The sequence below is a fragment of the Amborella trichopoda genome, chromosome 6 (assembly GCF_054954075.1).
Source record: "Amborella trichopoda isolate Santa Cruz 75 chromosome 6, AtrichopodaSantaCruz75HAP2 v2.0, whole genome shotgun sequence".
Classification (NCBI taxonomy): domain Eukaryota; kingdom Viridiplantae; phylum Streptophyta; class Magnoliopsida; order Amborellales; family Amborellaceae; genus Amborella; species Amborella trichopoda.
The window spans coordinates 20,834,281-20,856,980 of record NC_142341.1 but is presented as its reverse complement, the minus strand read 5'-3'; the positions used below and the strand labels follow the sequence as shown (position 1 = coordinate 20,856,980).

General features: G+C 33.8%; 1 protein-coding gene and 1 pseudogene across 1 annotated transcript; one reads left to right on the top strand and one right to left on the bottom strand.

Annotated features, from left to right (window-relative positions):
- Positions 1-4,076: 4,076 nt before the first annotated feature.
- LOC105420365 (shaggy-related protein kinase alpha pseudogene) lies at positions 4,077-5,209 on the bottom strand (annotated as a pseudogene).
- A 12,833-nt stretch (positions 5,210-18,042) lies between these two features.
- Positions 18,043-20,300, top strand: PSAL (photosystem I subunit l). The gene is made up of 2 exons (XM_006840858.3): positions 18,043-18,339; positions 19,674-20,300. The coding sequence occupies exons 1-2, from the start codon at positions 18,154-18,156 to the stop codon at positions 20,157-20,159; spliced, it is 672 nt and encodes a 223-aa protein (XP_006840921.1). The 5' UTR covers positions 18,043-18,153; the 3' UTR covers positions 20,160-20,300.
- The last annotated feature ends 2,400 nt before the right edge of the window (positions 20,301-22,700 follow it).

Here is a 22,700-nt window from a genome sequence, read left to right as displayed (position 1 = left end):
AGTTAGGTTGTGATAGTTTTGAACGAGTAAAGCCAATTAATAAATGTTTGTTACTTTGATATGAAACTTATGTAACTTTATATGGGAAATTATTATTTTAATTTGATAATATGGAAGTGTTTCTAATATTTTAAATTATTTTGATGTAATATTATAATACTATAGTATAACTAATAATTATACAGACATCCACACTAAAAAATAGCATCTCAATATTCACCTATTTTTACAAAGTAATGAAAATACATAATGCACCACTCCTAATTTCTTTTACAAACTAACATAACATTATTTTTAGAAATTTATAGTGATTTTTATAAAATGTTTTGAGAAAAAAAAATTCCGATTCGGTTAATTCTTCGATTCAATCTGCCGATCCGACACGAGTATGGGAGAGACCGATTCGAGTCACTGATCTATTTTTTAAAACCTTTGTTCCTAAGAGCTGAAGTAAAATTGGGATGCTTACAATGTGATGTGTAGCAGGGTCTTGTATCACAAGAACATAGAAGTAAAATTTAGAAGTAAAATTTAGAGTGATTTACGTATGGATCTTAAAATTTTAGGTAAAATACAAAATTCTCCGTTTGTAGACGAAAATTACAAAGAAGGACAATTAACATGCCTTTTTTTTTTCTTTTCAAAATTACCCCTCGGTCAACCCGAATTTTAATATATTTTAAAATTTTTTTAGTTTTTTTGTTAGTAGGGCAGTGCCCCAAACTTTAAGGCACTGTTCTACTAATGAAAAATAGAAAAGCAAAAAAGAAAAATCTAAATTTAGTCTATTGAGGGGCAATTTAAAAAAAAGAAAAGAAAAAAGTTGATCGACTTTCTTTGTAATTTTCACATATAAGTGGAGCATTTCGTATTTTATTTATAAATTTTAAGGTCCGTACGTAAATCACTATAAGGGTGTGTTTGATTTTTTGAAAGTATTCTTTTAGATTTTGAAAAAAATGTTCCACGTTTGTTTCACACTTTTCATGAAAAGTTTAGAAACTAATCTTTCAACAAAAATTCCTATTCCTTTGTTAAAAAGTGAAAGAAAACTTTTTGTTGATCATTAATCACTATGCATAATATAAATACATAATATTAGTATTATTAATATAACATAATATAATATAGTATTACTATAACATAATAGTATATAATAATATTATAATTTATAATATTATATTATATATTATATATTTATTTTATTAATATAATTTGTATTGTATAGTATCTATTGATTATATATTATATGTAATATATAATATTACTATATATTTATACTATATATATTTATTTATTATATCATATATAATATATATAATTTTTAAGATATATATATATATATATATATATATATATATATAATATAATATTTTATATTATACTAAATGTTATAAAATATATATTATATATAATATTTAATATAATATAAATATATATTATATAAAATATATAAATAAAATATATATTTATTATATTAAATATATATTGTATGTAATACTTATATTATTATAATTATGGGAAATGACCTGGTGAGACCCTCTTACACCCATGTATATAGGACCCCAAAAGATCACCATTAAATTTGACACATATATCTAGAAAAGTCAAGTCCCACATCCATGTGATAATGTTTCTAGAGATCTGTGTCAAATTTAATAACGATCCTTTGAGATCCTACACACATGGGTGTGGGAGGGTCTCATAAGATCATTATCCTTATATTATCTATTATATAAATATCTTATAATGATCCTATGAGACCCTCACCTATATGTGTAGGACCCCAAATGATCACCATTAAATTTGGCACAAATCTCTAGAAAGTTAAGTTCCACACATATATGATAACTTTTCTAGATATCTGTGACAAATTTAATGGTGATCTTTTAGAGTCCTTCACACATGGATGTGGGAGGGTCTCATAGGATCATTACTCTATAATATTATATATAATATATATTATGATATTATATAATATAATAAATATATTATATATAATATAGGAAATGATCTCGTGAGACCCTGCCACACTTAGTGGCATAGGATGCCTAATCTAAGCTGTTAGATCAATCTCAAATCTTAAGGCGAGATTGAGGGGCTACCGACTAACCTGTTAAGAAAGTCCGAAGTTAACGTCTCTCTCTCTCTTAAAACTCCCACCCTCTCTTCTCTCTAAAAATACTCTCTCTCCTCTCTCTCTCTAAAACTAGATATGAGGAAAGTCCTAATGTTTAATGACGAAAATCAAAACACATTGTTCCTGACCTACAAATCCTCAACAGTGATTTGTTGGGGTACTATACCATTATGTGTGGCAGGGTTCATAGGATCATTACTCATATAATATATAATAGTTATATTATTATATTATATCTAATATATAAATATCTTATATTATATTATGATAAATATTATATTATATGTTATATATAATACAAATATACATTAATAAAATATATAAAATATATTATAGTATGTTATATATGTTATATACTTATATGGGAAATGGTGGCGTAGGTCCACTAGCCTACAATTATATATAGACCCAATGACCTAGATTCAATTTGGGCTGATTTGACGGGCATTATCTGATTTTGTATTTGAATTTGATTTTTTTTATAAATCCAAATATTGTGAAATTTTAGATGTCTATTCTTCTCATCAACGTGCACCTAATAAAAATATTAAAAAAATAATTCGTAAAATATAAATTGATTAAAATACCCCCTCAATATTTCAGGGGTATTTTGGTTAATTTATTTTTTACAGAATTTTTTTTTGATAATTTTATTAGAATCTAATATTTTTAAAGAACACACGTCCAAAATTTCAAGTGATTTAGATTTATAAAAAATTATTAAAATTCAAATCTGGAATACAATCGTAATCATTGGATCGGTCCAGATTTAATCTAGGCTGTTGGACCTATATGTAGCTGTAGACTAGTGGGCCTATGCCAATACTTCCCTATTTATATTTGAAAAAAATCTAACAATAGCTGGGCAACTATAATGAATAGTAATATAGGTAGAATATCAACCGTCAAATCTTCATCGTGCGGTTCAAAATGCATATCACTGTTTCAATTTTAATTTTAATTTTTTTTAAATCAAATTAAGATGAAATTTTTGGTGTATATACCTAACACTATTGCGCATCATATAAACATATAAAAAAATTATTTTCAATAATTTAAAATGACCAAATTACCAATATCATTTTTCAAGGGTATTTCAATCATTTTATATTTTTGAAAATATTTTTTGTATATTTTTTAATTGTGTGCCCTATTTTTTAGTACACACGTCTAAAATTTCATTATAATCTGATTTCTAGAAAAAAATATTAAAATTTGTATAGTGATATGCGTTTTGAACTACATGATGAAGATCTGACGGAGGAGTACCTATATTACTATTCATTATAGCTGCCCAACTATTGTAAGGTTTATTTATATTTATGTGGTTAATAATATGTATATGATATCAAACACAGTACCCAGAAATTTGTAGACCTTCAAGAACAAAGCATTCAACTTTCTAAAAGATTTTAAAACATAAAACTTTCTAGAAGATATCTTTCAGAAAACAAAAGCGCAATAAATGATATGTTCTGGAGTAAAAAAGTGGAGCATATCAGGACAAGCAGCGACAATCTCTTGGGACATAGAAGTCGACTAAGGGGGGAGGCGGGCATCCATTGGGCAAGCGTGTGTTGGGGTCCCACAACTCATTAAAGAAGGGTTGTGCGCATCCCTCTAGAACTGTGCAACGTAGATTGGGAGAATATTGAAGCAGCATTGATGCCAAATCAACTGCTTTTAGAGGTTTTCATTTAGAAAAAACATTATGCCAATGTGCATGTTTGATTGGCGTGAAATTGTTTTCTGGAAAATAATTTCATACAAATGTTTTTCTGGTGTGGTAAAATGTGGGAATATTTTTTCACCAATTGGTCTTAGTACATCTTTTCACACCAATTGACAACTAATAGATTTTCCTACATTTTACCACACGAGAGAATTTTTTCATATGAAAAATTTCTTGCCAATAAGAACGTGCATAAATATTAATCTATGGAAATTTGAATTCTGTATAGTTTGGATTCATGCATTTAGTTTCTTTTCTTTTGGGAGTACCCAAAACCTTGATAATTTCCACTTTCTCCAAGGAAGAGAGGCTATCCCAGAGGCAGCACAGTTAATACACAACCAACAGACCACGTGTCAATTGCAATTGTATATTCAGTAGCTCCAAAGATCAACTCCGGAGCTCTATCATAACGGGAACTGATGCAGGAAATATTATGTTCACCAGCTACCAACATTTTTGCACTTCCCAAAATCACAAAAGCTTTAGTTGATGAGTGTAGGGATTAACCAATAAATTTTGTGGCTTTATGTCATGGTGGCAGACACCAATAACACCATGAATGTAAGCAAACGACCGACAAATCTGATATGGATATAATTTCACATAAACAAGGGGCATCCATTGGCTCATTTTGCTGTAGTGCTTGGCAACTTTGTACATAGTCTTTGATACATATTCCATTACAAGACTAAGGTAGACTTCATCTTTCTCCGTGGTTGAAAAGAAACAATGTTCAGCCGAATCACATTAGGGAGGTCAAGTAAGTGCATAACTTGAAGTTCTCTGTTTTTGTGTCTTTTATCCTGCAACAACTTCTTTATAGCAACCACTTCACCTGTTTGCAGGCATTTAGCACGGAAGACCTCACTAAATGGACCATGGCCTACTACATGTTCTGCCATGTACGAGATTGTCTATTTTGGTTGGCCATTACGGCCTCCAATAGTCGTTGAAATTACATGGCCATCTTCAGTCCTACGACCATTCACCACAACCGCTTTATTTTCCTTGTGATCCAAGTTGTTAGCTTCATCATCTCTAATCTTCATTTCATGCAGTTCCTTAGGCAGCTGATCAAGACCAACATTTTCATTTGTTCCCAGAGGAACAACAACATTTGATGCACTTGCATCAGTTGCATTAGCTTCCATTGGCTTAGAATCCATATGCTGACCTCAGCCTACACTTGCATCTTCCAATGTATCAGATGCCTTACCCCAAGAACGTTTTCTTCTGCTTCCTCGGTAAGCCATTTTTGTATTGGAATCCCCACCAGGATCTGAGATGGAGGAGCGACTAGAAGCGATGCTCTTGAGACATCACATAACATGCATGACTATTTCTCTCTCTAAAACCTCCCAATCTCTATCCTCTGCAACATCGCAACCCTCTGCCCCTCCATTCCAAGATGGGGAGAGAAAGAGAGAGACAAACCGTCCCTCTTTCCCTCTCTTCCTTACTTTATCTCTTTTAGAAAACCGCCTTTTTTTCCCTCTATTCCTTACTTTTATGTCTTATTTCTTTCAATCTTCAGACGCACCTCAAAACCTGAAGGAAAAGGTCATTCCCATGGTAGAAAACCTTCCAATTGATCATCTCAACCTTGGGATGTATCGTTATGAGAAAAAAAATAAGATTTCTAGTATTAAAAATAATGCATCTTGTAACATATTATCTGGAACATGTTAAGATTTAAGAACTCTCTTAGATGCGGAAACAAGAATCCTAAAAGTTGGATCCTACCAAGATCGTATATTTATCCAACTAGAAGCAAAATAGGAGAGAGCACGAACCATAATACGAGAAATAAAACATGAAACACATACACTACAAAAACACAAAGATTTACATGATTCACCACAAGAGGGCTACATCCACAGGCACGACAAACTGAAATCCACTATACTAAGCAAAGTTACATCATAGATTTTGGGATGTGGAATTACCTCTCTAACCCTCGACAAAACCAAGTTGAGTAAATCCTTTTAGACTCGCTCTTCCAATTGGCACGACTCGCTGTTCTCTCAGCTCTGTTCCACAACTAAACCCACTGTCCAAAAGAAATCTATCACTATGCCACAACTAAACTACTGTTCAAGAAGAAAACCTTGAGACCAACTGAGACTTTCTATCTCTAAAAGGGAAAACCACCCAAAATCTCTATGGGAACCACTTCTCTACAAGAAACCAACCACTCAATCTATAGGAGGCACATTTGTAGTGTTTCTCTCCATAGGAAGCTCTCTTATCTTTGAAGGGATACCTTACCTCTCATACACAGGAGGCCCCTGCATATATATATATATATATATATATATATATATATATATATATATATATATATCTCTCTCTCTCTATCTCTCTCTCGCTCTCTCGAGGAAACCACCTTTCTCACATGGTGACTTGAATAGGGCACACATATTGTTTTATCTTTCTTCATAGATATATATATATATAAGGTTAGAAATCTATAGTAAGTAAGAAACTTTTTATAGATGTTACATATATCTCAAGAACCAAGAGATATATCCCAGGGTCATAATCTTTTCGAATTTCTATTTCTTTTAGGAAACTTGTCAAAATCTACTCAATCTCACTTAGTATGGGATTTCCTTATGTGGGTGATTTTGGATATCACTGTATCCAACATTCTCATCCTTGATATCAAAATCACCTACTCTTTCAATGGATAGATTTAGGAATAGATTTATGAATTCATCATCCTTTGCCAAATAAACTCTTTCACTATTCTTGTTGGAAAGATTGCGCTGGTCATCATATTTCTCCACCTTTGCTATGTGCTTTTCTTCAGCCGAATGCACAAACACTAGCCCTGGACTGAACCTTGTACTCTGCTATCAATGAAAGTTGGACAAAGCTGATCAACTATGAGATAAAACTATTTGATCGAGCCAATGCCTCAATGCCATAGGTAATTTATGCGTGGGTTGTGTCTGCCTTTAGAGTCTCTTATGGGGGCATGCCCCTATCTCTCTTTAGAGAGATGAGACCTTCAAGAGAGGGAGAGAATTTCCTAGAGGGTGGCGTGCCACCCTAAAGAGTTTAGAGAGAGAGATTTTTGGTGTAGAGAATGTGAAGTGAGGAGGCCCCTATTTATAGACTTTTTAAGGGGATATGATTCTATAAGGATAATAATTCTTGTAGATTGATCATTGACCAATTGATCATAGGAGACTTATGAGGTGAGAGATATGAGCCATATAATCTTTGGATAAGCCATCATGATGCAAATGATGATGCTGAACCTTATCTTTGAGTTTCCTAAATCTTTATTCCATAAAAAATAAAATATGGTAAAATATCTATATTTGTATAGATCTATTTTATTTATACCTATTCCTTTTAGTCATAATCTTTTTAGGATTCCATAAGACATATCTTGTTTATTTATATCCCTTTTAGAAGTCCTTATCTCCTTAATATTCCATAAGATATATCTTGTTCTTAATTGATTTGGTCAACAAGACATGATCTAAATCAATAAATTTTAAAAAGTGAATCTCAAATTTGTAGAGAATTCCCCATTTTAAAAGGGGCGTGCCAACTACGACTCCCATGGTGGGCCCCACTTACATCCCAATGGGGTCTGGATGGGCCCCCATGAACTCTCATCAACTATATTAATTTTTAAAATAAGAAATATTCAATTTTCAGTACTTAAATAATTAGAGAAAAATAAAGTTTACTTTCTAAATACGAAAAATCAATTTCTTAATTAAAAATTAATATAATAGATGAGGGCCCATCATGACCCTATTGGGATATATGTGGGGCCTACTATGAAAACCTTAGTTGGCATGCCTCACTTAAAGCGGGCAATTCTCTACAATTTTGAGATCCATTTATTTAGGATTTATTGATTTGGATCATGTCTTATTGACCAATTCAATTAAAAACATGATATACCTTATGGAATCCTAAGGAAATTAAAACTTCTAAAAAGAATATAAATAAATATGATATATCTTATGGAATCGTAAATGAATTAATACTTTTAAAAGGAATAGATATAAATAAAAAAAATTTATACAAAGATATATATTTTTTATATTTTATTTTAAATGGGATAAATGTTTAGGAAACTGAAAGATAAAGTTCCGTATCATCGTTTAAATCATGATGGCTGATCCGAAAGTAAATTGGCTCTGATTTCTCACCCCATAAGTCTCCTACGATCAATTGGTCAGGATAAATCTACAAGAATAACTATCCCTATGGAACCCTATCCCCCTGAAAGGTCTATAAATAGGGGCTTCCTCACCTCTTATTTCTACACAAAAAATCTCTCTCTAGGCTGACACACCACCTTCTAAGAAATTCTTCTCTCTCTATCTTTTCAAGGTCAAGGTCTCATCTCTCTAAGAGAGATATGGCGGCACGCCCACATGAGAGACTATAGAGGTCCCCACTCATAAAATTGCCTAAGGCATTGAGACCTTGGCTTGATGAAATAGTTCTTGCTCTCGTGTTTTTGTAAAGAGGTTTAGCTAGGGCTTTCGATATTTGAAAGATCTGAGATTAACCATTGATCCTGTGTGCCATTGGAGGAAGAAACCCGATTTAGGGTGTATCTCGTGCGCCATTGGAGGATGAGACACGGTGTAGGGTGTACTATGTCTAGTTGAAGTAATCTTGCTACATCTTGATTTATGGTTGACAGTATTTTATTTCTTATTCCCATCTAGCATTATGTTGGTTTTATTTAATAAAAAAAAGTAAATAGAGACAGCAAGTGAGAATCGATTTATTTATTTATTTATTTTATCCAATGATCAAATGACTCAGATTTCTCATCCCACAAGTCTTCTACGATCAATTGGTCAGAATCAATCTACAAGAATGACCAGCCCTATGGAACCCTATCGTTCTGAAAAATCTATAAATAGGGGCCTCCTCACCTCTTATTCTCTACACCAAAAATCTCTCTCCCTCTCTATCTAAACTCTCTAAGGTGACACGCCACCCTCGGGGAAATTATTCTCTCTCTTGAAGGTCTCATCTCTCTAAAGAAAGATACGGGGCATGTTCACATAAGAGATTATAGAGGTGGACATACCCCACTCATAAAATTGCAAGGCATTGAGACCTTGGCTCGATGAAGTAGTTATTGTTTTCATATTTTTGTGAAGGGGTTTACACAGAGCTTTCCACGTTTGGAAGATCTGAGATTGACCTTTGATCCCGTGCGTCATTGGAGGAAGAGACCCGATGTAGGGTGTATCCCATGCGCCATTGGAGGATGAGACGCATTGTAGGGTGTACTAAATTCGGTTGAGGTAATCTTCCGACATTTTGATTTATGGTTGACAGTATTTTATTTCTTATTCCCATCAAGTATTGTGTTTGTTTTATTCAATAAAAGAAAATAAATAGAGGCATCAAGTGAGAACCGATTTATTTATTTATTCTTTTCTTTTAAGTCGATTTTATTATAATTGGACTATTGTAAGTATTCTAGTTGGTGAGAGAAAAAATTTAAAATTGTATACACCATACTAGATTACTTTTGTCCAATGTTCAAAACATCCATTTTCAAAAATTTTGAGGTGTCTCTAGATTTGAGTGATCCACAATATTTTTGGAGCTCTAAATTTTATAATTAGAAGTAAATTTTTTTTCCAAGCAATCTTTAAGTGTTTTCAAAACCGAAACTACATCTTTCAACAAAAGTTGGAGGTGAGCCTTTGACTTTTTAAGTGGATGCATTATATAAACCGCAAGCTCCGTTTAAGAGAAGTAACAAGAATATTCATGTTTTCTTTTTTTTAAGAGCATAAAATTTCCAAATTCACAAAACTGATGTCCTCTCTAAACTGTTCATTTCATTTTAGATATTAGTTTGGTATCCTTGTGTGAGGGAAAAACAACCTTCTCTTTTCAGAAAAGATTGATGTTCCTCTCTTAAACAACTTTGATCTTATGCTTAGATTGTGTACATTTACTCTCTCACTTAAAAAGAATAATGAGGAGATGAGCATGTACCACTTTTTATTTGTCAGAAAAGAATAACATTTCAAGTTTAAACAGTCTATTTTGGAAGTCAAAATGTTTTATTTTTAATATCATTTAGTGATTTTAAAACAGATCATAGAAGTTCAGATCGGAAAATCTTCTTAGGTCTTTCCCTGGGAGAGTAAGCGTAGTGTGCTATGCAAGAGTAAGCTATATGCCATCTAAGTCGCATGGTAGTGCAATTTTTACTAATAAAATAGAATTTTAGCCCCCCCAAACAACACCTACGATTTACAAAATATCCTAGGTAAAGGCTGTTGGTGCGTGAAGCCAATTTGCACTAGTTTAGGAGATATGGATGAGATTTCAATGACTACATTATTTTTTATTAATGTGGGAAGCTAAATCCCATTTAGTAAGGAAACTCACGTGGGTCTTTTAGATAAGGAAAGAGGTATGTGAGTCATTGTTGAGATAAACTTCCTAAAAGAAGATCCTATTTATGTGGTGTTTTTGATATGCTATGAGAGAAGATGTAGTAGAAAATGCTGGAGGCATGGATAGTGTGTGATTTCTATGGGAGACAGAAATCTATTGTTGAATCCAAAATAAGGTAGGAAACCAAATCAAAATAAGAATGGGAGAGAGAGGCCATCACGTGGATGGACTTGTTATAAGAAGTATCTTTTGTAGAGAGAACAATATGGAAAAAGTAAGCAAGAACAAGGCTTAGTTCTTTAGTCATTGGGTGGGTATTTTTGAGAGAGAGAGAGCCTATTTTAGGGTTTCGGAGAGAAAGCTTGTAATTCCTTGTAGTATCCATGCTTGCATGGTGTTTTTTGATTAATAGAAGAGAACTTTGCGGCCCCATAGATGTAAGCAACTTGTCGAACCCCGTAAATCTTTGTGTTTCTATTCTTTTATTTTTCTGCATTATTTTTCTTTCTTTTATTTTTGTCAAACCTTGTTTTTTATCCTCTACAATTGGTATTAGAGCCTTAGGATTGTTTAAGATCCTTGCTGGGCATAAGGTTTGTGGTAGATCACATATCTTTGACAATGGCCTTAGGAAGTTCATCCAGTTATAAAACTCTAAAGTTTAATTGTTTAGATTTCTCAACCTAAAAATTAAATATGCATGCGGTGTTGGTGAAAGATGGTTGTGTAGTGGCTTTAAAAGGCATAGAAAATAAATTAGAAAAGATGGGTGATGAGGAAATTGATGAAAATGATGAATTAGCTTGGGCGGATATTTTCTTAGCGCTTGATGAGTCTGTTTTATTCAATGTCTCATTAGAAAATTCCGCAAAAAGTCTATGGGACAGGCTGAAAAATGCTTATGAAGGTAAGACTCTTCTTAATAAAATTTTTCCTTGTTAGAAACTTTGCAATCTCAAGATGCGTGATGATGCATTTTTGCAAGGGCAATTAAATGATTTAATGCCTTGATTAGCAGGTTGATGTCACTGGATGTAAAAATTGATGAAGAAGACAAAAAACTATTTTACTTTGTTAAATGGCATAATCTTGGGATGGATTAATTATGAATTTTAGTAGTGCAAAATCTCTTGAATTTGATTCTGTTGTTTCAGCACTTCTGATAGAGGAGTCTAGGCGAAAGCCTGGTCAGGATTCGTCTAGGAATGTATTTGTAGCATGGGGAAGATCAATGGAGAGAACTACGGGTAGAGATTAGTCAAGATCCAAATCAAGAAGGCATACAAAAGTGAAGTGTTGGAGCTATGGAAAGTTAGACCATATGAAGAAAGATTGTAAGGCACAGAAAGAGAGCCATGAAGCCCCTAAATCTGGTTCTTATGAGAAGCCTAGTTCAAGTGGGTCTCAAAGAAATCTAGTAGAAGATGTTGACTTTTCTGAAGATGGAGAAGTTTTGCCTATGTATAGGGAGAAAGTTTTGCAGTATTGGCTACTTAATTCAAGTGCATCCTTTCACATGACTCCACATAGGGATTGATTGTTTACATGAGAAATAATGACTTATGTAAAATAGTGAGAGTTGGAGATATGAGAATCAAGATGTTCAATGGAGGCATATGCACTAGGTGTCAGGCATGGTCTAGGTCTCAAAAGGAGTCGCTTGTCCTTGAGAGAATTCGATGAGCAAAGTTTCAAATTTACAGGTGAAAATAAATGTCTGAAAATTTCAAAAGAAGCACTAGTGGTTGTGAAAGGAGAGTTGGTAGGCAATTTCTAAAGATTTGTTGGTGAAACAATTTTGGGAGAGGATGATATTGCAGAGGTGGGTACTGTCATGACGTGCCACGCAAGTTTGGGCCATATGAGTGAGCACAGACTCAAGGTACTTTTTGATCAAAATCCTCTCCATGGTTTAAAATCTTTTAATTTAGATTTTTGTAAGTCATGTTTATTTGGAAAGCAGAACAAATTACGATTTTCTTTATCCACCGCATAAAGTTCAGATTTTTTAAAATTGATTCATTCAGACATATGGGAATCACTTATTGTTTCTATGGGGGTGCTACATATTTTGTCACTTTTATTGATGATTTTTCAAGAAAGTGTGGGTTTAGATAATGGGGTAGAATTTTGTTCGTGTGAATTTAACAACTTTTGTAGCGAGCATGATATTGTTAAGTAGTTGACAGTTCCTGGAACACCTCAGCAAAATGGTGTTGCTGAGAGGATGAATCGTATCATTGTCGAACATGCCAAGTGTATGTTGAGTGCTACTGGGTTAGAGCGGTATTTTTTGGCAGAAGCAGTTCATAGTGTTTGCTAATCAATAGGTTTCCCAGTTCTGCTATTGACTGCAAGACACCAGAAGAGGTTTGGACAAATAAATTTGCTGATTATTTTTTCCTTCATGTTTATGGTTGTGATGAATATCATTTCACTCCAAAGGAGAAAAGAACTAAATTGGATGAAAAATCCAAGAAGTGTGTCTTCTTGGTTGTGTTGATAGTACAAAGGGTACATATTACGGGATTCTACTGACTACAAGGTTATAGTTAGTCGAGATATTATTTTAAATAAGAATTCCATGTAGAAAAAGATAGACGAGCCATATGCAAAAACTGTTGAGGTGGAATGCACCCATAAGAACCAGCGAAATAGTGGTCAGAACCAACAACCTGAAATTGTCAAAGAGCTTGAAAAATATTTAGGTAATATTGAATTAATAAAATCTGATAGACCTAAAAAGACTCTTGTGAGGCTTAGCAACCATGTCTTGTCTTATGCTTGCCTAACAGAAGAGGGTGTACTAGTTTATTATCATGAGGCATGTGAGGTCATTGAAGCCAGTCAATAGAGAGCATCTATGGAGGAAGAGATGGAGGAGGCCCCATGAAAAAATAAAAAATGGGATCTCATCAAACTACTAGAGAAGCGAAGCACAATTGGGTGCATGTGGGTCTCCAAGAAGAAAGATGGTCCTCATGATACTGTTGAAAGGTACAAAGCTCGATTGCTTGTGAAAGTATATGCTCAGAAATCAGGAATTAAGTTTGATGAAATTTTTTCTTCTGTTGTGCGCATGTCCACTATTAGATTTGTTTTGACTATAGCCGTTGTGCTTGATTTAGAGTTGGAACAATTAAATATGAAAACTGCATTTTTGCATGGTGACTTGAAAGAAGAAATTTATATCAACCTGGGAGTTTTATTGAGGAAGGTAAAGAGAATTTGGTTTGTAGGCTCAAGAAATTGTTGTACGGGTTGAAAAAGGAGCCGAGGTGTTGGTACAAATGATTTGACTCTTTCATGTTGAACTTGAATTTTCATAGATGTGAAGCTGACCATTGTGCTTATTTCCACAGATATAGTGATGGAAGCTTTACTATCTTGTTATTATATGTCGATTGTATAATTGTTGTAGGACCAAGCAAGGAGAATATTGCAATAATTAAAGCTCAGTTGGCTAGGGAATTTTAGATGAAAGAATTGGGAGCCGTTAACTGAATTCTTGGGATGAGCGTACTTAGAAACATAAAAATAGGAAAATCTGATTAACTCAAAAGAGTTATGTGGAGAGGGTTCTGCGACGCTTCAATATGCAGAATGTCAAATTAGTTAGTACCCCATTTCATGTGCATATGAAGTTGTATTCGAAACAATGTCTTAACACCGAAGTAGAGAAGATGCAGATGTCTCGAGTACCGTATTCATCTACAATAGGGAGCCTCATGTTTGCAATGGTTAGCATTAGACCTGACATAGCACAACCAGTGGGAGTTGTGAGTATAAGGAAAATCCTGGCCATGATTACTGGATCGCTGTAAAATGGATCCTTTGGTATTTGAAAGGAACTTGTAATGCAAGTATTTGTTATAGTAGAATGGATTTGAAAGTCACTGGTTATGTCAATGTTGACTTTGCAGGTGATTTGGATAAAGGAATGTCTACTATCGGATATGTTTTTCTTTGGGAGGTGGTGCAGTTAGTTATCAATGTTGTAGTCTGTGGTGGCGTTGTCTTCTATAGAGGCCAAATACATGTTACTTGCTCATGCATCTAACGAAGCAATTTGGCTAAATAGATTACTTGGTGAGTTTTGAGTTGTGCAAGAAGGTATTCTGCTTCATTGTGATAACCATAATGCCTTGTTTTTAGCAAAGAATTCAGCTTTCCATGACAAGACTAAACATATTGATGTTTAGTATCACTTTATTTATGATGTGATGGAAGATGGATAATTTTATTGCAAAAAATTCATACTAATGACAATCCAGTGGATATGTTACTATGCCCATAGGGAAAGAGAAGTTCACTTGATGTAGATCTTTCATGGGCCTTGTAGTTACCTGATGATTAGTAACCGGTGGGCATCAATTTCTTGGAACCGGCTAGTCAGAATGGAGACCTGTCTTCAAGTGGGAGAATGTTGGTGCCTGAAGCCAATTTCCGCTAGTTTGGGAGATATCCTATTTTGGTGGATGACATTTTAATGACTACATTATTTCCTATTAATGTGGGAAGCTAAATCCCATTTAATAAAAAACTCACGTGGGTCTTTTAGATAAGGAAAGAGGTACATGAGTCATTGTTGAGATAAACTTCCTAAAGGAAGATCCTATTTATGTGGTTTCTTTGATATGCCATGAGAGAAGATCTAGTACAAAATCTTGGAGGCATGGATAGTGCATGATTTTTGTGGGAGATAGAAATCTACTGTTGAACCCAATAATAGGATAGGAAACCAAATCAAAATAAGAATGGGAGAGAGACGCTATCACGTGGATGGCCTTGAGACTCTTCTTTATAAGAGGTATCTTTTGTAGAGAGAACAATATGGAAAAAGTATGCAAGAGAGAAGGGTTAGCTCTTTAGTCATTGGGTTAGTCATTAGGTGGGTATTCTTAAAGACCTTGTTATTGGCTTGAGAGAGCTTGTAATCCTGTGTATTATCCATACTTGTATGGTATTTTTTTTTATTAGTGGGAGAGAACTTTGTTGTCTTGTGGATGTAGGCAATTTGTCGAACCACGTAAACATTTGTATTTCCGTTTTTTTTTTTTCTACATTATTTTTCTTTCCCTTATTTTTATCAAACCATGATTTTTATCATCCACAAAGGCTAGAAAAAAATGTACTCTTATATGAAAGAGAAATCAACATTCTTCTATGAAAAAGAACAATCTCTGCACCTCCCTTGTGTGGAAATATTGTTTCTATTGATACAAACTTGATTTACCATGGCGGATTTATACATGAAGAATTGCATGTACACTTAATGATTTCCAAATCCAGAAAATATAGTTTCCATAAATATATAGTACACAATCATGCCTCTGCAAGTTGCTATAGTTGGGCACAACATAATCATGCCTATGCAAGATACAGGTTGTTATAGTTGTGTACAACATAATCGTGCCTATGCAGGATACCATATTTGTTCACAGTTTCCATATCTGTTCACACCTTGGAGCACCAACCAAAAAGTAAGAAATCAACAATTTTCTTTCTATATATTCAATGAAAGCTGAGTAAGTTTTATTTGCTTTTGGAAGTTGAACTTGGTTTTATTTGGCTTGGATAGTCATTTTTAGTAAACAAGTCAAAGAATAATAATGTATCAATACACCAAAATTTAGGTAATAAATCGGTTTTACTCCAAAAATTTGAAGGTGGAAAATCGGGTAAAAATACATATCGCAAAAACTTTATCTAAACTTTCAATAAATATTGCAACAATGTTTACTCTGTTGTCACGACACAAAACAACAACCATACTATTATAAGATTGGTGACCCAAAAAATGAGATTATTGTTCAAAGAAAAAATAAAAAAGGCCTTTAGTAAAGAATTGCATTTAACTAAAATACAAAAACCCAAAAATGTAAAATACTGGTCTATCCAAAATTTTATGTTGTATACATCATCAATAAATTTTTTTTAAAAAGGTGAAATTAATCAAACTTCTGTATATAGAAAGAAAACAATAAACTACATGAGGACATCTAAATATTCAAAGCTCATCCTGAATTCTTAGCAGCCTAAATCTTTAGTTGTCACTAAATCTCTCTGTTGCTCTTTATAACGGCATTGTGTTTAGAGAAAACAAATATATTTTATTGGGTTACTTTTCCTCTAACTCCCATAGAATAGGTGCAGTTGAGATGATGATATTGACTTGGATGAGTGTCAAGACAAGAATGGATAGAATTCTAAATGAATACATCCAAGAAAATTTAAGTTTGACACCAATAGGCGACAAGCTGAGAGAAAGTAAACTTAGGTGGGCTGGCCATGTATGTTGTATATCGAGTTGGATGAGCGTCAAGATAAGAATGGACAGAATTCAAAATAAATACATCTAAGAAAATTGAAGTTTGACATTAATAGGCGATAAGATGAGAGAAAGTAAACTTAGGTGGGCTGACCACGTATGGTGCAAACCAAGTACATAACCTGTTAAGAGGTACGAGTTCATTCAAGTGGAAGGCTAAAAAAGGGCAAAGAGTAGGCCCAAAAAGACATGGTTGGAAGTAATGAGAAAAGATATAGAGATTTATTGCCTTACTGAGAGTATGACTTATAATAGAGCATAATGGTAGATCAAGATTTGTACAACTAACCCCAATTAGTTGAGAATGCTTTGATAATTATGATGATGACTCTTCCTCTAACTTTAACTATTATTATGAGATATATAGTTGTTTTGATGGATTATTTTTTGGGAAAGGTTTCTAAGCTTCCCCTACAACATAAAACTTCTGTACTTCCCCTGATATCCAGACGTCCAATTTAGATCAAGTGAGCCTCTAACCATTCGTCTTAGAGTATTTTATTTCTAATTTTTTTGTATTAATTATATGAATATGAAATTTAGTACGTGTCATAATCTCAATGGGGAGCACTTAAATAAAATATTAAAAAAATATTTTTGATAAAATAAAATGAACAAAATACCCCTAAAACTTTCAGGGGCATTCTAGATATTTTATTTTGTTGGGAATATATTTTTTATAGGTGCGAGTTCAAGTGAGGATTGGACGCCCAAATGTTGTCGTCAAAATGTTTTGTATAAGAAAAATTAAAAGTACAATAATATGGACGTTGACATTGTGATTGGGGCCATCTAAGCCGTCCATTTAGAATGGACTGTTGGATAGGGGGAAATATAGAAGTTTTATGCTGTTATGGAAACATAGAAAGCTTGCGCTTATTTTCTTGGGTAATGAACATATTGGTGATTTTTTTTTTTGAAATTTTTTATTAGATTAAAATTCTTAATTTACTCCCACTTTTAAGGTGTTTACCTTTAACCAAAATCTAGAATCAATGAAGAGAAAGTTGCAGGGCAGAAGTTTTTTTTAACAAAAAAATATATTCATATCATTTTCATTAAAAAAATAATTTTTTGAAGATCTTTTGAAAAAAATCAAAGTTCTTTAACGGATTTCAAAAGAAGAGATTTTTTGAAAAATCGCGTTTCAATCAATAAGCTTGCTACCTATAGTTCGGGCCCAAAGTTGAGAAACAACTAAGGAAATAACCAAAAGGGCCTTCCTACGCTGACAACCCAAGGCAGAATTGTTAGGAAATCTTAGGTGGATCACTGGCCACAGGGATGCATTGGATATTTTTCTTGTCATACAAAGGCATTCTTTTCCTTGTGGACTCCAAGGCCTGATTTCATTTCTCGTGGGATAAGGATAAGCCTTTTGGCACCTCTCCTCCAATAAAAACCACCCATTCTTTCCCCTGATCCGTCAAGGAAGCATAGGCAGAGAAGAAGTGTTTATTTTTACATATTATTTTCTTATTTCAAATTATAACCTTCCTCCTCCTCTAGAGAGAGAGAGAGAGAGAGAGAGAAAGAATGGCAGCCTCTGTAGCATCTGCTTCTTCAGCTGTGAGCCTTAGCAGGAGGGGAAATGCATTTCTTGGGGGCTTGTCTTCCCCCAAGGGAATTATTTCAGGATTGCCCTTGACGCCATTGAGTTCAAGAAGAAGAGCTTCTTATTCTTATTCTGGTTTTACTGTGAAAGCCATCCAGACTGAAAAGGTACCAAATATAAACTCCTCCAATCTCTAACTCTTTCTTTGGATTAAAAAAAACCAGCACAAAATAATGTACCATCATTTTGTTATGTATATTATAATAAACATGGTCACTTCTCTCTCCGGTTTAGTTTACATAGGGGATTGTATATAATGAGATCATTTGCCTTTTATAAAAAAAAATCGTAATTACTAACCATTCGATGTAAAATCTGATGGCTTGGATGCATGACAAAATTCTAAAAAATTTATTTTGAACTTTGAACTTGATCAGGGCAATAAATAGGGCCACCCAATTTCATATCTAATGGTCAAGATTAATTGTGACCACCTTGTATCAAAATAAATAATTCCATTATATTCAATCATATACGTGACCAGATTTTGGAGAAGTGTGTGGAGCTGGATTATCATTCATCGAGTACCAAGGTTTAAAGATCCCTGATAACTCCTTATTCCAGGGGCTGTTACCGTTATAATATGCCAGTATTGCCCATTATTTGGTGTCACGCCCATTGCTTGATATATGAAATCATCATCTTATTAACCAGTGACAGATAGGTGTGACTAACTTGTACTGTAGTCATGGAATTCAATGAGCTAGGCTTCATCCCCCATCACCAGAATGGATGGTGGATGCTCCCCTGTTGCAAAGTATATTATGATCCTTAGGATCACAGCCACAATATGCTCATAATGGTCCTTATGACCATAATCAATATCCTGGACGGCAATGCAGGGAAAGGGGACCAACAAATTTTATGCCGGTCTTTCCTTCCTTCTTCTTCTCTTTCTTTTCTTTTCCCTTCTTGCTTTTTTTTGTTTTTTTTTTTTTGAAATGGTATCGGTTTTCTTTTCCCTTCTTTCTTCTTCTATTATTTCTTTTTTTTTTTTTTTTTTTTTGAAATGTTATCGGTGGGAATGGATGGTGAGGCGTTTTATTGAAATGCCCCCATCTTCCATCGTCCTTTTCCAGCCTATTGATTAGATAGTGATGGCTCTTATTTGAATAGGGAGACAGTGATGGCTCTTATTTGAATAGGGACCGTATATAATGAGATCATTTTCTTTTGGTACAAAGAGATTACCATTATTTATAACCATCTAATATGAAATTTGATAGTTTGGATGTGTTACAAAGTTCGAGAAAATTTGTTCTGAACTTTGAGCTTGGTCAATGGAATAAATACAACCATCCAAGTCAAGATTAATTGTAAACACATTGTATGAAAGATAAATGATCTCATTATATACTTTTCCATCACAATATAGTTACCCACAATCATCATGTATATCGCCGTTAAACAATGTTAGTTGATTGACAATGCAATGTACCAGTACCAAGTGATCGAGCCTCTAAATGGTGACCCATTCATCGGAGGGCTCGAGACCCCGATAACATCGAGCCCACTTATTGCGTGGTACCTCTCCAACCTCCCAGCCTACCGCACCTCAGTCAGCCCACTCCTAAGGGGAATTGAGGTTGGTTTAGCACATGGTTTCTTGCTCGTTGGACCCTTCGTCAAGACTGGGCCCTTAAGGAACACACCCTATGCAGGGACGGCCGGTTCCTTAGCAGCTGCTGGTTTAGTGGTCATACTAAGCATATGTCTCACGATGTATGGAATTGCTTCATTCAACGAAGGGGAGCCTTCAATTGCACCAACGCTAACCCTGACAGGTCGTAAGAAGGAGGCCGACAAACTACAGACAGCCGAGGGGTGGGCTGGCTTCTCGGGCGGTTTCTTCTTTGGTGGGATATCCGGGGTTATTTGGGCTTATTTCCTTCTGTATGGGTTGAACCTCCCCTACTACATCAAGTGAAACGGGTGGTCTTTTTTCATGTAATGTATGTGTATGTCAATATTGGTATCTGGTATTGTGCAACATGTTGTAGCTATTGATTACTCAAACTTGATTAAATCATGGTGATTAGTGAAATGTTTTGGTAAGTTCAAGATTAAAGCACTTTATTCTCAAATGGGATTTTCCCTAATAGTTAATCATCTCAAATGGGAGTTTCTTAATTGCTAATTATGCTCCCTGGTGATTTAGAGCATGAGTAGTGTTAAAGGTAGTGATCCCAATATATTTGCAACGTCTTCATTTCCCAACTTCGTAATGGCTAAATGTTTTCAAAGAGTTTCATGGGATTATCTCTTCGCAAAGTCTTTTTGTTTCATCATCTATCTAGAGCTTAGGTCAGCCACTAGAAATTGATGTGACACGGACTCTTTATTAGACATTGTTATTATACAGCCTGGCAATCCTCATTAGACTTCAACTTTAATTTCCTATTATTATTAGGGTACGGTTTGCATATGGCCGAGACCTTAAACAATCAAAGTAAGGCACATATTAAAATATTGTTGAAAGATGTTATTTTAGTATCGAAGATTTTTATGATGGCCTGCAATTCTATTTTCATCTCCAATTATAAAATTTAAAGTTCCAAAAATATTGTAGATCAAGCAAATCTATGAATACTTAAAAATCTAAAAAATTGACAGTATAGATAATGTGTTACAAGCTGCACTATTTTTAAGACTTGAAGTCTTTTTTTTTTTTTTCATGTGCATATCTCAAGGTCGACATGATTGGATTTAAGGGTTTTTTTGACATTAAAGCAAATTCTTTTAGTAATTTTTGAGGTGCATCTTAGTTTGATTGTTTGGTAACTCAACCTAAAATAAAATTTTTCCTTATTAAATTATTTCTCGAACTTATGCTTACTTGCTCCTCCACACACTTGAGAAAATGGCACACGACATTAGAACTCACACCCATTGTTTATCAATCCCCAACCTAATGAGAATGGGCTTTTTAAGGGAAAGATTAAAATAAGGCCAAGGTTTTTTTTTTTTGTTGAATGTAAATAAAGCCAAGGGTTAATGAAAAAAGAGAAAAGCCTCAATTCAAAACTTATCAAAATTTTATAGTTATGGAGTTGGAAATCTTTTCAATTGATTACTGACCTTGATCGTTATGGTTGTGAAAAAAAATTGGATTTCAAGCCTTAAAAATAATGATTATAGTAACACATTATCTATACCATCCATTTTCAAGTGTTTGCAGATCCACAACCATTTTTTGAGTTTCATAATCGATAGTAGAAATAGATTTTAGAGTCATCTAAAGGATTTTTTATACTTAGAAGTGCTTTCTGGACAGATTTTATAGCGAGGCTTTACTTTGTTTGTAAGGCCTAGGCCTTTATAGAAACACATATTTTTTAAAGGTACATACTTTTACTAACTCTTATGTTTTATATTGTTCTGAACACCAACTTATGTTTTCATCCTTCAAATGCATGGAACATTTTTGAGTATCTACCTCTAAATCAACTTTTACCTCCATCAATTCTTTTCCATTCTCGGAATATTTTTTCATCCTCTTAAGGCAAAGAGCAAGAAAAAGTGGAGGTAAACTTCAGCAACAAAAACAGAGAAATAAGGTAAGAAAGGGAGCTCACATTGAGAACTACTGTGAAAGTGCATAACAATTAACAAAATATTTTACTGAAGAGACTTATTACAGAAAAAACCTCCACTCTTTCCTTTCTTTTTTTTTTAAGCGCTGACTGGTGACTTTTATTAATTTATTAACTATTTTATTTATTAACTATTTTATAACCTATGGGACTCAGGAGAATATATTTGAATGACAACAATCCTAGAAATAGGAACATGCCCCAAAAGAAAATTGGGAATGCATATTGTGATCCTCATAACCGCATGGATCGATGATCAAGAACCTCCTCAACACCTCCAATCAATGGTTTTGGCTTAGATTGTGGGAGAGTGCGACGTGCCAAAACATTGTATTTGTTGGATACTTAATTTCTGTTTCAACCGTTTGACAAGACAATAATAATCCTCCAAAAGGCATATCAATAATGCTTTCATAAGGGTCACGTATACAAACCCAAGAAATGTCCTACAAAAATCCAGCCTGGGGGTCTATGTTATTTCATATTCAAAAGATAAATAATACTTTGAAGATGAAGTTTGCAAAACAAAAGAAAACACCTTAAAATTGCAAGGGAACATTGTTGCAATAAAGTCTTAAACCATTTCAAAATGGAGCCGAAATGACCATCAAAAAGCAAAACTTTGAAATCCTACTAAAGTAGGCAAAGCATATAAGGCACAAAAAACAAAAATGTTCTGATAACTAGATTAGGTTCCACTAACTTGCGCAAATTTGCTTCGCTTTAGCTGAAGCCTTTTGCGTTAGCTCCTCATCTGAAGTAGCGAATCACACCCACAGTATTTTGAAAAAGATCACTAATGCTATTTCAAATATACCTTCCATAGATCCATAATTTACTAGAAGTTCCTTTAAATATTAAAACTTTTATTTTAT

Excerpts from the sequence above, each read along its gene's own strand:
- PSAL (XM_006840858.3), top strand. The coding sequence starts at position 18,154 with ATGGCAGCCTCTGTAGCATCTGCTTCTTCAGCTGTGAGCCTTAGCAGG. Across the intron at positions 18,340-19,673 it reads AAGCCATCCAGACTGAAAAG|TACCAAGTGATCGAGCCTCT; the intron begins GTACCAAATATA and ends GCAATGTACCAG.